General features: G+C 34.5%; 1 protein-coding gene across 1 annotated transcript; it reads right to left on the bottom strand.

Annotated features, from left to right (window-relative positions):
- Positions 1-4935: 4935 nt before the first annotated feature.
- Positions 4936-7038, bottom strand: LOC115956872 (chalcone synthase 6-4-like). The gene is made up of 2 exons (XM_031075145.1): positions 6897-7038; positions 4936-6014 (listed from the first exon to the last, which is right to left on the bottom strand). Exons 1-2 carry the CDS (start codon positions 7036-7038, stop codon positions 5005-5007), a joined length of 1152 nt encoding a protein of 383 aa, XP_030931005.1. The 3' UTR covers positions 4936-5004.
- Between the last annotated feature and the right edge of the window lie 9689 nt (positions 7039-16727).

Here is a 16727-nt window from a genome sequence, read left to right as displayed (position 1 = left end):
CGAAGAGTTGAGGAGTGATAGCCGAAGAGAGAGAGAGAGAGAGAGAGTACAAATTGTATCTTATTACTGGGATGTTTGGGAATTTTTTGTTTAAGTGGGACTCAATATTCCTAATGTTGAGTTCTACTTTAATTTTTAAATTTTTTTTTGCATAGAACTTGACATTAGGAATGTTGAGTTCTGCTGAAAAAAATTTACCACAGAACTTAGCATTGCTGATAGCAAGTTCCATGTGACATTTTTTATTCAAAAACGTCAAATTAGCGACTATCAACATGGCAAAATACGCATGAAACTCGACATTAACAATATTGAGTTCCAGAAGAGAGGTATTTTGCTTTATAATTTGAAAAGAAGGTTGTTTAACTACATAGTTTAAAAATCAAAGCAATTTAGCTATTTTTCCTATACAGGTCTCTCTTTTTTTTTTTTTTTTTTTTTTTTTTTTTAATGCATCTCAAAGGTTAGGTCTTTTGCCGTATTTTTCTTGCCTCTACTTTTATGGAAAAAAATTTAAGAGGTATTGGTGGAGAGAGATCGCAGGCTTGAAAAACTTGTGTGTAGAAAGTTTAGAGACACAAAACATTTAATTGATAAAAATTTGACACCATTGATGTAACAAATTATTAGTAATAGATAAAAAAGTGATGTCAATAGTAAGCCCAAATGAAAATCAATAAAATTGAGCTTGCTAGCTCAATTGATGTGAAAAATATTGTCAAACTTTTCATGCATGTAATACTACTCTTTTCTAAGTAAGGGTTTAGAAAAAATAATAACTATATAATAGGAAAAATTTCAGATAAAGTGGAAGGAGGGTGGGGCTTAGGAGTTTTGGGCGTAGAAGTTGGAACAAAGACCATATTTTAATTTAGGTATATCTTTGGACCTTTTAAGTTTTAACATTTTTTTTTTTGCCAAATCACAAATCAAAAAAAAAAAAAAAAAAAAAATACAAAAACAAAAAGAGTGTAAAATTCATATTATGTTAAAATTTCTCATGCATTATATATATATATATATATATATATATATATTGCCTATTTTTTCTTCTACTTTTTTATTTTTTATTTCCGAGGGCAAACATCAACTTTGGTCCTAATATTATTCCTCCAAATTTTAACTTAAAACATGTAGTGCTCATCTTGAAAATTAAAAATCCCACTAAGATTACCCAGTTCTATCCCATTAGTCTTAATAATGTTATCTCAAGGATTGCATCCAAGGTTTTAGCCAATAGATTAAAGCGTTTGTTTACAAAAATCATTAGTTGAGAATCAGGGTGCATTTATGTTTGAGTGCCTTATTACTGATAATGTATTAGTGGCTTTTGAAACAATGCATCATATTAACGAAAAAAGAATAGGGAAGGTGGGTGAAATGGATATAAAACTTGATATGAGTAAGGCTTATGATTGGGTGGAATGAGGTTGTTTGGAGAAAATTATGCTCAAGATGGGTTTTCATGTCAAATGGGTCGATATTATGATGAGGTGTATACGCTCTGTCTCTTATTCTATCAAAATTAATGGAAGACCTCAAGGGCACATTACTCCTACCCGGGGTTTGCGCCAAGGAGACCCTCTTTTACCCTATTTATTTTTGATTTGTGCAGAAGATCTCTCTGCAATGTTAAAGAAAACTGTAGCAAATGGCCAAATGAAGGGAGTGGCAGCTTGTTCAAGGGCCCCAGGAATTTCACATTTGTTCTTTGCTGATGATAGCCTTATTTTTTGCCGAGCCATAAGGGAGGATTATTCTAGTCTTGAGAATACTTTGAAAGCATATGAGATTGCATTAGGCCAACAATTGAACTAAGAGAAGACTGCATTGTTCTTCAGTAGTAACACACCACAGGATATTCAAGATGATATCAAGCATAGGTTTGGAGCAGAGGTGATCCATCAACATGAGACTTACTTAGGTTTACCATCCTTAATAGGTAAATCCAAGAGTAACACCTTTCGGCAACTAAAATAGAGGTTAGACAATAAGCTATCAGGGTGGAAGGAAAAAATATTGTCACAGGCTGTAAAGGAGATTCTAATTAAAGCAGTAGCTCTAGCAATTCCAACATACACTATGAGTGTTTTTAAACTTCCAAATACTCTATGCAATGAGATGACTGGCATGGTTTGAAAATTTTTGTGGGGACAAACAAATGAAAAAACTAAGATGACTTGGCTTAGTTGGGATAAAGTTTGTACCCCAAAGGAGGAGGGTGGCTTAGGCTTTTGTGATTTTAAAGCTTTTAATCTTGCACTTTTAGCCAAACAAGGATGGAGGCTTCAAACCAATACGTCATCTTTGGTTTAGAGGGTGTTAAAAGCTAAATACTTTCCAAATAGTGATTTTCTTGGGGCGAAATTGGGACCTCGTCCATCTTATACGTGGAGGAGTATTTTGGCGGCATAGAATATTGTTAGGAAAGGGTGTAAATGGCAAGTGGTTAATGGCGCATCAATTGATATTTGGACGAATAAATGGCTAAATGGACCGTCTACTTTCAAGGTGCGTACTAGATTGAATACTTTACCAGATCAGTCGTTGGTTAGCTTACTTATTGACTTGGAGACTAGTGCATGGCGTGATCAGTTAGTGAGACAAGTATTCATCTCGGCCGATGTTCTATCCATCTTGAGCATCCCTTTGAGTGTTTGCATGCCGCAAGATAGGTTAGTGTGGGCCTTCACTCCAAAGGGAAACTTCATTGTTCGTAGTGCATACAAGATTGTTGTGGCTAAATCTATGGAGACACGCATGGAAGGAACTTCGAATGGTGAGAATTGTATATCATTTTAGAGTAGGCTCTAGGGCTTAAATTTACCAAATAAAATGAAGTCTTTTGCATGGCGAGTATGCCGAAATATCATTCCCATGAAGGTGAACTTGTGTCATCGGCAGGTTATTGATGATAATACATGTGAAGCATGTGGGTCGAGTAAAGAAACTAGTGGGCATATTTTTTGGGAGTGTGAGGCTGCTTGTGAAGTTTGGGTCCAGTCCGGCATTAGTTTCAAAGCTCATGGAGTCAAGTATAATGAATTTGTGGATCTGATGTGGTATCTTATATTTTTCCAGCATGTGGGGAATGATGTTTTGGAGATTCTCTTCATGATTGCATGGAGTATGTGGCATAATAGAAATGTAGTTAGACATGGGAGCCCAAGGCAATCTACAACTCTGGTAGTGCAGAAAGCTAGGGTGTTGCTGGATGAATTTCAAACTGCGAATCACTCTATCTCCCAGCTGAAGGATGACATGCAAGAATCCTGGGTAGCTCCAATTGCTCCTAGCTATAAGGTGAATGTGGATGGAGCGGTTTTTAGTCAATTTGGTCAGGCTGGAGTGGGTGTGGTAATTCGAGACTATGAAGGTAGGGTGATAGCAGCTTTAAGTAAACAAGTTCAACAACCACTAGGTCATTTGGAAATTGAGGCCAAAGCTATGGAGGTTGGGGTTTCATTTGCATGGGATGTTGGTATAAGGGAAGTGATCCTTGAATGTGACTCCAAGATCGTGTCTGATGCTCTCTTGGGTTTATGCACATCACCTATGATTATCTCAAATATCTTAGCTGGGGTATATCATCAACTCCAGGATTTTAGAGTAGCTCAAGTATCCATGTAAGGCATCAAGGTAATAAGCCAGCACATATTTTGGCTAAACATGCCAAAGATATAGTCAATAGTGATAATTTTGTAACCTAGATAGAAGAAAATCCATTGCTGATTGAGTTAACTATTACTCATGATGTACTGAATTTATCTTTGTAATAAAGTTACAAGTTTCCTATCAAAAAAAAAAAAAAAAGGTTTGGTTCATAATCCAATTCGGTCCCTAGATTTTTAAAAGTAGCAATCAAATTCTTAAAAATTGTAAAACAATTCAACTTGGTCCTTAAAATTTGTCCAATTTTCCAATTTGATCTTAATAGTTTCAAAAGTCTGTAAAATGATTTTTTTTTTTTTTTAATCAGCAAAACAAGAAATACAGAACTATTTAGCAAATCAAGTTCAGGAAGCAAAAAATTTTATCCCGTTGATATTTATTTCACATCAGTTTCACGTGGTAATAACGAGCCATTGTTGTGGCTACTTTTAATCCACTTGGACTACTAGTTTGTAATTTCTTGACAACATAAATCTTCTTTTTTATAGTAAATGTCATTCAACTATATCATACACATTAATTAGTGTCCAAATTAGCATAAGGTCAAATTGGATCATTTTACAAACTTTAAAATTTTGATTTTCACTTTTCAAATTTTAGAATCTAAATATGAAAAGAAGGACAAACTTTAAGGACCAATGGTGAGCCTTTTTTTCCAAAGTCATTTACAATTAAATTAATGGGAAAACTATACTGACTTTTTATGAGATTTTCTGTTATTACACTTATCTCTTCTTTAATTTGGAATAAACTAATCATTTCTCCTAAAATTTAAACTATTTATACTAACCTTTCATGAATGGAGGTGATATATCCCATATCTATTGCATTTAGTGAGTACTCTCACAACACGGGAGCTACACAATGTGGAGCAGTTCACATGTTGTGAGAGTACTCATTGTATGCAACAAATACAAGATATCATTTTATCCTAAAAAATGGATGGAAAAATAAAAATAAAAAATGAAAAGTACATGTTTGTTTAAATGTTAATGATATACATGATAATTTAATTATCAACTTAATTTAAATGCATGATTTTTTTTTTTTTTGAAAATGCTTTAAATACATGAATATGATTTTAAAAACGATGGATAGACTCCAACCAAACAGACTGATTTACCATTAAATATGTACGCAAATGGCACCAATGGACAGAAGATTGACAAAAGAAGTCTACAAGAATTCTATCCATTAGTATTAGATAGAGATTATATTATTTAAGCCAAACATACGATCAAGTCAGGCTTATTATTCCTTCTCAAAAAAAAGTCAGGCTTATTATTGGCAAACACACCGCGTACATAACCACACTCAAACGTGAGCCATGACTCATGGAGAAGTAGTAATTATGGGGACACTACGCAACACAATTGTCTCAACCGTTACACCTGGCCCGAACCCAAAGAGAACTCCCCACTCAAGTCCTTCACCTGTGGTGGACTTTCCTTCCTCTAAGGATTTCCTCCTCATCTCGTCAAGAATGAAAAACACGCTCGTGCCTAACATGTTACCATACTCGCTAAGCATATGCCAACTTGCTCTGAGTTTCTCCTTGTTCAGCCCAACTTTTGCTTCAATCTCCTTGAGAATCGCAGGGCCACCGGGATGAACTATCCAAAACAATGAGTTCCAATCGCTGATACCAAGTTCACTAAATGCTTCAACCAAGCAATTCTCAATGTTGTTGGAAACTACTGTAGGCACGTCTTTTGATATGTAATAAGTGAAACCTACTTCACGTAGATGGGCTTCAACTGCACCCTCTGAATTAGGTACAATGGTTTGTGCTGCAGACACGAGTTCGAACAATGGTCGTTCCACCAACCATGTATCAGGATTGGCACCAATAATCAGTGCTGCTGCACCATCACCAAAAATTGCTTGCCCTACTAAACAAGACATGTCAGAATCTGAAGGCCCACGAAAACTATCCACAGTCATCTCTGAGCAAACAGCTAAGACTCGTGCACCGACATTGTTCTCGGCCAAATCTTTGGCAATGCGGAGGATTGTCCCACTGGCATAGCAGCCTAGGTGATATAACATGACTCTCTTTACAGATGATCCAAGGCCAAGGAGTTTAACAAGTTGATAGTCTGCACCAGGCATATCCACACCTGAAGTTGTATAGAATATGAGATGTGTGATCTTGGATTTAGGTTGCCCCCACTCTTCAATAGCTTTTCTTGCTGCTTCTGCACCAAGCTTTGGTGTCTCCATGATTTTAATGTCTTGACGTGCATCCAGTGATGGAACATCGTAAGCACATATGCTTGAACTCTTTTTGAGAAATTCTTCAGTGAGATGTAAATTACGTTTCTTTATTTTCGATTTCTCACCTGTCATAGCCGAAGTCTATCAATACCATGAAAATTCTTCCTCGGTAAAACACATACGTAAATGAATATGTATGAAATATAATACCCACTTTATACAACTGCAACCAAACCTTTGTTAGAAAACTTTTGGGCCAACTATAAAACCTTAATTAACAAGTTAGTATAAGTCGGATGTATATATTTTTTATATCATTTTATTCTATTTAAAGTCATATTTATTGTTACTTTTTTAATTCATATTAATTTTGTTAATGTTATTTTAAGCTTTCTTTACTTCTTTTAGTTTCCTCACTTTGAATCAATTAACTCTTTTCGCTGGTCTATTAATTATTTTCTTCTGCATAGGACCGAATCATCTCAAATATATGACCATTTCTCACGTTTTCATTGATATGAGGCACTAATATATTGAAGATAATTTTAAATTTTCTCATCTTGAATTGTATTTTTTTTTTTCCATTTATAATAGAGTGATTAAATTTTACGTTGGTCTTCAAGTTACCATAATCCTTCATTTGGGACTTTGGATTGATTATAAACAGTGTATATGATACTAAATACAGGCACTGACGGAGATGGAATTGAAGTATAATTCTGAATAGATACTATCTATATTTTTTATGTATTAATTTAGTTTTTAATTTTAGTATATTAGTCGCTAATCCATGCGATGCACGGGAAAACTATTTTATATAAAGATGAAACTTTAAATTACTTAATAAAAAATAGAAATCAAACTTAAGTTTAAAATAAAATGAAAAATTAAATCTTAAATATCCTCAACTATCCATAAAATGTATGAAACATAAAATCTTAAGGCAGTTATTCATTGCCTTACCTTATACTGTCGTGTATGTACTACATTGACCAATCACCACTTACCAAGAGCTGCAAATAAAACATTTGCTTTGACTTCATCACTGAATTGTAGAAAAAGAGCAGCACACGGTACGAACACACTACAAAATCTAAATAATGCCGAGCCAAGCAATAAACCGTAAGAGATAAAAAGGCTTAATATCATATAATATATTATAAGCCAGCTATATTTCAAAATCAAACAATGCAGCGTTGGCACAATACGCACAGACCAGCAAATATATAGACCAAGGCTCAGTCAAACAAAGATTCAAGAAGACAAATATCTTAATATAATATAATTTAATTAATCCCACCACTACTGTCAAGCATCAAAACAACTTTATACAATGGTTGGAAAATATCTCAGACACAAAGCAAACACAGCAAATATGACAAAGGCAAAACACTTTATCGGCAATTGGTTTACTCTACGCAAAATTTTCTGAAACACATGATTGTGAAGAAAAGAATTACCGATAGCAGTAGCGTCAAGGGTGCTCTGTTTTTTGTCCACAACCTTTGTTGGGTTTGTTCATGCAAAGGGAAAAAAAAACATAAAATGGAAAAACGGAAAGAAGAAAACAAAAAGATACAATAAGTAGTTACCCACTAAACTAATATCTTAATATAATATAATTTAATTAATCCCAATACTACTGTCAAGCATCAAAACAACTTTATACAATGGTTGGAAAATATCTCAGACACACAACAAACACAACAAATATGACAAAGGCAAAACACTTTATCGGCAATTGGTTTACTCTGCACAAAATTTTCTCAAACACATGGTGTGCACAAAATATTTTAATTAACACCTTAGTTATAAATGTTTGTTATTATAAAAATTAAAAATTAAAAATAGAAAACAATAGCATGATTGTGAAGAAAAGAATTACCAATAGTAGTAGTGTCAAGGGTACTCTGTTTTTTGTCCATAACCTTTGCTGGATTTGTTCTTGCAGAGGGGGAAAAAAAAAAAACGGAAAAACGAAAAGAAGAAAACAAAAAATAAACAACATATATAAACAATAATAAGTAATTACCCACTGAAACTAAATAAGTAAACCACCAAAAAGATACAATTGTTTAGTGTTTTAAAGTGAACGTGTCAACAATTTATGTAACCATGTGGCGGAATGAGGAGTGGTCAACGAAAAGTCAAACGTTTCGACTATTAATTATTATATAGATTTGTTACTTGAATGATCAAAACTTTTTGGTTCCTGTTTTGGCCAAAGACATATTAATTGTAGCATTTTAGGGGTCCCCCCCCCCCCCCCCCCCCCCCCCCAAAAAAAAAAAATGCATTTTTTCTTTAAGAAAATTGATTAAAAGAATTATACCCTAGGCTTTGGTCCCAAAATTGTATGAGCTCATTTCTGTTAAAAGAAAAAAAAATGTGTTCAAATTTTAAACTCTAATATTCAAGAGTTGCAACATTTAAATAAGCAAATGTTATATGCATCTGGCAAATGACATTTATAGCTAGAAACGAACTTACATATTCGTTTAAATTTCTCCTTCAGTTCCGTCATATGTTCGCTGGAGGTGATTCGAAAGTAATAATCTGGATAGGCTGTTTGGTACACACAGTTGGACGGGTTGGCAGTGCCAATGGCTAGGATTTTGGCTAGACCCTGGCCTTGTTTCTTGACTCGCATTTGCTGCCATGAGTGGTCCCGTGACTTTGTTTGGCTTAGGCAAGTACCTATGATTGATGAAGAAGAAAGAGGTCCACTACTTGGCCTCAGTGTTCCCTCTTGTTTTTATAGACAAGTTTTACAACGTCAAGGGCTTGAAATTTAGGTCCTTTCGTTTTCAAGTGTCTTGAAGGTTAGTTTTATCACCCAAAAAAAAAAAGTATCTTGAAGGTTAGGTGTTGCTCTACCATATAATTTTCCTTGCATGTACCTTCTTGTTTTTTATATTTTCAATATATATGGTTTAAAACCTAAGACCATAATATGTGGGATTTTTTTATATTAAAATAAATTTATTTAATATTCACCAAACTAAGGTTAATTAATTTGATTAATAAAACATATGACATGCATGATGAATTAATACCAATCAAACCATGTTCAAGGACGGAGCCAGAATTTAGAGTTAAGGGGGGTAGCTCTGCTTCTAACCATGGCGGCTTTGGCCTTCGGCTCTACTATTTTGCTTTGTTGTTGAAGTTTTTTGTTTTTTTTTTTTTTGTTTTTTTGTTTTTAATAATAATTTTGGTGTCTTTAATACATTTAGAGTAAGGATAAAATTATTTTGCTTAAAATTTTTTAAAGGGTTAGGTTGTTTGTTTTATGTAAAATTGGTTGATTGTGCTTAATATTTTTTAAATTTGCTACTTGTAATTTTTGTTAGGTTGTTTGTTTTATAAATTACTAATGTAGTGAGTAGTTATTAGTAAGTTAAAAAAAAAAAAAAATGATGTAAGTGATGGGCCTAGATGCAAAATAGTAAGAATTTGCAAACTCAATAGTTTGTAGAACTATTGTAAAAAAGTTTGTCAATATAGAATTACTTTTAAAAGAATTAATGATATTGTTAAGAGGGGCAAAGTGTAATTTTATTGAACAAAATTGCTAAAATTAGTGTCTATATATATACTAGTATTTTTTATTTAAAAAATCAGGGGGGCCACTGCCCCCCAAAGTCAAATAATACCTCCATCCATGACTAGGGTTGATTAATTTCATATAGAAAAAATCAAATATTATGTTTCAAGCATGAAAATTTAACAAAAAAGTATACGAAAATTTGTATGTGTGTGTATATATATATTTTGAAAGAATGATGTTTACTTTATTTTGGATAAGATGATGAATGGCTAAGTCAAGTTGTAATTTCATTTAAAAAAAAAAAACTCAAGTTGTAATTTAATATTGCAATGAATGATCATGTAGGAGACTAGGAGGATAATATTGAAATATATCATGTATGATATTGTCAGGATAACTAATATGGATTCAAATATGGTTAAAGATATTGCCAAGCTACTTTCTAAAGATCACGTTGCTGCTCAAAATTCAAATACTGATATGGATTTAGATATGGCTAAAGATAATGCCAAGCCACTTTCTAATGATCACGTTGCTGCTCAAAATTCAAATGTTCCTGTAGTTATCACATAATTTGTTTTGTTGTATTTTATCCTTAGCTCCTCTGTCTCTATCTAGGGATTTCTAATGTAACCAAACACTACCTGTGTTGTGTACATATATATATATATATATATATATTTTTTTTTTTTTTTCTAATGCATCTTAAGGATTGGTAATTAAGCCAATACCATTTACTCAGCTTTTGTTTCATGGTATTAGAGTATGAGATTCTGAGTTCGATCCTTGTCTCCTCCACTCTATCTCCCATTTAAATTTCCACGTGTTGGGCCTCACCTATTAAAAAGTAATTTCGGCCTACACATGAGGGGGAGTGTTATAAATATGTGGTTAAATAATTAAATTTACCATATCCCAATAGCTTAAACTTTTGGGACAATTAGTAATTTAAATCTTCCCACTATTGATCAAAGCCTTACTAAGCTAACACTTTTCTCTTTTTCTTTTTAATTTTTTTTTATCAGGATATCCATGGCTTCTTGAAGCTCTCATGTTATGACCCCATCCATTACCTTAAATCTTTCCACTATTGATCAGAGCCTTACTAAGCTAATGCTTCTCTCTCTCTCTCTCTCTCTCTCTCTCTCTCTCTCTCTCTCTCTCTCTTGTTTTGTTTTGTTTTTTCATTTTTGTTTTTGTTTTTTTTTTTTTTTTTTTTTTTTGTTTTGTTTGTTTGTTTGTTTGTTTTTTTTTTTTTTCATTCATGTTATCCATGGCTTCCTCAAGCTCTCATGTTATCACCCCATCCATTACCTTAAATCTTCCCACTATTAAGCAATATGTTCGGCTTGACAACATCAACTATCTTATGTGGTTATCTATGGTTCGTCCCATTTTAAGGAGTAATGATTTGGAGGGTATCGTCGATCATTCTAAGCTGTGCCCTCAACAATTCCTTATTGATACAGAAGGAAAGAAGACTCTTAATCCAGCATTCACTATCTGGACTAAGAAAGATTAGCTTTTGCTTAGTTGGGTGAATGTTTATCTCTCTGAGAGTGTTCTCTCGACTGTGTATGGTTTAAATTCGTCGAAGGATGCCTTGTCTGCACTAGCAAATCGATTTGCTAGTCACTCCTGTTCACATGTTGCATATTTGAAGAGGCAACTGCAAACTTTGAAGCAAGGCTTTAAGACATGCTCTGAGTTTCTTCAAACTGCCAAACTGTATGCTGGTCAATTAGCTGTTGCTGGTAAGATGATTGAAGATGATGAGTTAATTTCATACATCATCAGTGGTCTCAATCTCTCATTTAACTCATTTATCACCTCCTTCTCTCTTGCCACTCATGAAAGTTCGTTGTCTTTTAATGTGTTTCATGATGAATTGCTAAATCGTGAATCATTATTAAATCAACAAGTAATTTCGCCTGATGCTAGTGACATTGCTCTCATGGCACAACGTCCTAATTCTCGTCTATTTAGCCCAAAACACAAACCTCCATTTAATTCCCAAAATTTACCTCATCCAGGATAATTCAACCATAATTCCAAACCTACTGCTCCTTTCTCTAAACAACAATCTGCATTTCTCCATCAAATCAGAGGGTGCCTTGTCAAATTTGTGGTAAAACAAACCACTAAGCACTTGATTGCTTCCATTGCATGGATTATTCATATCAGGGATGTCATCCTCCTTCTCAACTTGCTGCCATGGTTGCTCACGCCAACATTGCTTATGATACTCAACAGTGGTATGTAGATAATGGTGCCAATGCTCATATTAAAAATAAGTTGGAAAATTTAAGCTTCAAGCAACCCTTTTAGAATGATGACACTGTTGCAATCGGGAATGGAGCTGGTTTTGTTATAGAAAATACTGGTTCAACAGTCTTAAATTCATCACTTTCTAAATTTCATTTGAAAAATGTGCTTCATTGTCCTAATGCTTCTGCCAATTTATTGTCAATTCAAAATTTTTGCAAAGATAATGATTGTTACTTTAAAATAACCTCTACTCATTTTTTTTGTTAAGGACAACAAGACCAAGGCAATACTTTTGGAGGGCAAAAGTGAAAACGGACTTTATCCTATTCGGCTTCCAAGGGGTTCTCTCAAATGCAACCAAGCTTCTTTCATAGCATTTCTTGGCGTAAAAACTTCATCTTTAGGATGGCATTTTAGATTAGGGCACTTGTCTTTTAATGTTATTTCTCGTTGAAAGCTCAGATTTGTGCTAAAACACAAGAGCTTGTTCAGACCCTTAATTAAAAATTACGGTTAGATTGCTTTTACTCTAACTTAGACTAAGTGCGAAGTAAGAGTAAATAAGCGTAATAAACCGATAAAACTACACTAAGCCATATTCATCCATCATCACAATAAATGAAAGCTTAAAGAGTAGAGAAGAGAGATGCAAACACAAGTTAACACTGAGACTTGTTATCGAAGAGGAAATCGAAGAGCTCAGCGAAAAATCTCTTCGCGATCCTCTTAGTCAAAATCAATCCACTAGAGAATAAAGTTGGAGTACACAAATAACAAAATATCCTCCAAACTTAGTCTACCCCACGTACTTGAGCCCTCCAAGCTCCTATTACCAAATGACTTCTCAGAGCCTTGTCTTCTCTAGCTTTCCAGATCTCGCAATATGGCCCGATTGCATCTACCAATAAATGGCTCCTTCCAATGTTTCCTAATAGCACCAAAATCTCACTTTACACTCAGAATGGGTGTGGTATGTGTTTGGTCTAGCAACCTCTCAAGGATAAAGAGATGGAGAGGTAGGAGTTGAGGAAAACCGCAAGGAAATGTGTAGATGAATGTGGGTATGACAATTTCTAACTCTCAAGTGTATTTTCTAGGCTTTTCTCTCTGAAAAGCATTCCTTACAATTTGTGGGTAATGAGGGTATATATAGTGTCGATAAAGACATGGTAAAACAAAACATAACTTTTTGCAAAACAAAGAGTTTCGCGAGTCCTTCGTGGGTTGGCCTTACCCACGAGACACTCGTGAAAAGTACAGCTTGGCGCAATTCTTCATCTTCTAGTCATGTGCTTTACACGTGGCTCTTTTCGTGGGTAAGCTTCTCGCGAGATAGTCGCGAGCCAGTTGTGAAATCCACTTGTACATTCTGTGAAGCTTGAGTTTTCACCGATCTCTTACACTCATCCCTTACAATTAATCCCACATACATACAGGGAAAATGATTGAAGAAATTACAATCAAATTTGGCACGGAATTAAAGCCAATACAACATAGTTGGAAATTACAACTTTACACTCATGTTCTCAAACAATTTCAATTACCAGTCTCATGTAGCAATTTTAATAAAGAAATAGTTTGCGTTTCTTGTCAATTGGGAAAAGCTAAGAGGCAACCGTTTTCTTCTTCGAATTGTGTGTCTACTCAACCCTTAGAATTAATTCATACAGATGTTTGGACTTCTCCAATTTTATCAATAAGTGGATGCAAATATTATGTAGCGTTTGTAGATGATTACTCTCGCTACACTTGGATTTATCCTCTTTATAATAAATTTAATGTTTTCCAATCATTTGTAAAATTTAAGTTGTTAGTCGAAAATCAATTTTCTTCCACTATTAAACAACTTCAATCAGATGGAGGGGATGAATATAATTCCCAGCAATTCCAATTATTTCTTCAAAAGAATGGGATCATTCACATAAAATCTTGTCCATATACATCCCAACAAAATGGCTTGGCAGAGCGCAAATTGTGCCACATCTTAGAAATTGGTCTCACTCTTCTTGCACATTCTAAACTTTCTAACAAATATTGGGTGGATGCTTTTCTTACAATTGTGTATATCATTAATAGAATACCCATTCCGTTCTTACTTACAAGTCCCTCTTTGCCAAACTTTACAATAAAGAACTAGATTACCATGTTCTTAGAGTTTTGGTTGTAAATGTTATCCTCTTCTTCAACCTTATGGTTTAAATAAGTTGGAGTATCGTTCTAAACCATGTATTTTCTTAGGTTATAATCATGCAAGTTACAAGTGTCTTGATCTTGACTCCAATAAAGTTTACTTGTCCCGCCATGTTGTATTTGATGAGAATTCTTTTCTAGCCATGGAGAAAGCTATTGTCAACATGCCTTTTAAAATTACTGCCCAATCTAATGCTCCTTTTGTTATTACTGTAATTCCTCCTTCTCCATCTTCTTCTTTAGTCTCACATGATATAACTATGAGTATGTCCCCACTTGCACCACCTTCCTTATCCTCACCTACAAATCCATCCCCTACTTCTTCCCAATGCCCAACCTCATCTACATCTCTACCTAATATTTTACCATCTCATTCCAATTTAGTTGATTTGGTCGTACCAACACCTTCCTTGCCAAATGCTCTTCTTGTTAACATTCCTTTTTCAATCCATCCCACCATATGACCACTAGATCCCAATCTAGCTCTCTTAAACCCAAGACCTTCCCAGATTATAAATTATTCACCTCCACCAAACATGCTTTCCATATTTTTCATACAATTCTTCGTGAGATTGAACCCAGTTGCCATAGTAAGGCTACCTCTGATGCCCGGTGGAGAGATACAATGAAATTGGAGTTTGATGCTTTGATAAGTAATGGGACTTGGACATTTTGTTCCCAACCCAATAATCACAATGTGATTAGAAACAAGTGGGTTTACAAAATTAAGCAAAAATTTAATGGTTTTGTGGATCATTTCAAAGCAAGATTGGTTGCAAAAGGATTTGAGCAACAATGTGGGATAGACTATACTGAGACTTTTAGTCCTGTCATTAAGCCATCAACTATTCGTATTATTTTGACATTGGCAGTGAATTATAATCGGCCTATCAAACAGTTGGATGTTTCCAATACTTTTCTCCATGGTTCATTAATTGAACAAGTTTTTATGGAACAGCCTCAAGGCTTTGTTGATACAAGACATCCTGACTATGTATGTCAATTACATAAAGCTATATATGGTTTAAAATAGGCTCCTAGAGCTTGGTACAATTAGCTCTCATCCTGTCTTTTGGATCTTGGCTTCATTACTTCTCTTGTGGACACTTCCCTGTTTATATATCACTATGGTGACATCAAGATTTTTATGCATATTTATGTTGATGACATAATTGATATAGGGACACATCTTGAATTCATCAAATCTCTAATTCCTAGGTTGCAACTTGAATTTCCCCTTAAGGATCTTGGTCCTCACAGTTTTTTTCTTGGTATTCAAGCCACAAGAACTAAGCATGGTTTACATATTTGTCAAGCTAAATATATTACTGATTTTCTCACTCGGGTTCATATGATTGGGGCCAAAGCAGCTAAATCTCCTAGTCCCTTTGGTTCCAAACTGTTAGGTTCTAAAGACTTAGGTATTTATGTATTTAGAACTCTAATATGTATTGTTGGCAAACCATGATCAAAATAATGTGTTTTGAAGTGTTTTAGTCTTGCTCAAATTTGTGCATTTATGTAAAGTTGGAATCGAGCTAATGCAGAAAAGTTTTATGCATTTCGGCCTGGCTTGATCGATTGAAGCTTAGGCTAGATCGATCGAAGCTCGGGCAGAATGTTTTTTTTTGCAGTTTCCAACTTAACCTTAGTTGTTTTAAAACGTTTTAGGGTTTTCTAATTTATCCTAAGTATAAAAGGCAAACCCTAGCCATGTTTTAGTATTGCTCATATTGCGGTTTGTGTAAATCTTTTGTGAGATCTAGAGGAGTTTTCCTTTACACAAACTTAGGGTTTTTAAGGAGAAGATTTATCTACACCTTGATGATCAACTCGGTTGCTGCCATTGAAGCTTAAAGAAAACATAAGCGGGTGTGCTTGTATTTGGTGGTGAATCCAAGAAAGAAGGAGTCCGTGGATTCTGAGTTTGCACGTGGTCATGTCAGTAAGTTCTACTGGTTGGTAGTAATAAGAAGCCGAGCGTGGGGGCTTGTAAGTCTTATTGTATGAACTTCGATTCTTTCAAGATAGTGGATTCAAGTTTACCTTGAGAATAGCTAAGTCAAATCCTCCTCAGGGTTTTACCGGTTTGATTTCCTGAGTGATCATATCTTGTGTTATTTATCTTTCCGCCGTTTTGCATGATATGATCTTTGTTATTGTGATAACCTAGATTTGTTAAATTGGATTAAGTAACAACTTGGCTAATTACCTAGGTTAAATCAATTGTTTTAAGGGGTCTAAAAACCATCAAATGGTATCAGAGCGGGTTGCTCTTTTGTTGTTAATCTTTTGATCACTGAGCTGATCCTTGACCCATGTTGTCATGGAACACGGACACTCTCTAGTTATTCCTCCTCACTTTGATGGGAATAATTATGCTTATTGGAAAGTAAGGATGAAAGCATTTCTGAAATCTATTGATGAGAGAGTGTGGAACTCCGTTGAATACGGATGGGAGAAGCCCACTACTCCTGTTAGTGAGTGGGAAACTTCTAAAAAAGAAGCAACTGCGTTTAATAGCAAGGCTATGAATGCTATCTTTAACGCTGTTTCTATGGAGGAATTTAAGAGAATCTCTAATGTTAAGGTTACTCATACTGCTTGGAATATCCTCCAGATTGTGCATGAAGGCACAAAGGCTATCAAAATCAATAAATTGCAGTAATTGACTTCTAAATTTGAAAGCATTACGATGTCTGATGATGAATCTTTTGATGAATTCTATGCTAAATTGAATGATATTATTAATTCTGCTTTTAACTTGGGTGAAATCTATGATCAACCTAAAATTGTTAGGAAGATTCTTAGATCTTTAACTGAAGACTTT

The sequence above is a fragment of the Quercus lobata genome, chromosome 8 (genome assembly GCF_001633185.2).
Source record: "Quercus lobata isolate SW786 chromosome 8, ValleyOak3.0 Primary Assembly, whole genome shotgun sequence".
Taxonomy (NCBI): Eukaryota; Viridiplantae; Streptophyta; class Magnoliopsida; order Fagales; family Fagaceae; genus Quercus; species Quercus lobata.
This window is presented reverse-complemented; position numbering and strand designations above follow the sequence as displayed.

Excerpts from the sequence above, each read along its gene's own strand:
- LOC115956872 (XM_031075145.1), bottom strand. The coding sequence starts at position 7,038 with ATGATATTAAGCCTTTTTATCTCTTACGGTTTATTGCTTGGCTCGGCA. Across the intron at positions 6,015-6,896 it reads TGTTTTATTTGCAGCTCTTG|GTGAGAAATCGAAAATAAAG; the intron begins GTAAGTGGTGAT and ends CGGCTATGACAG.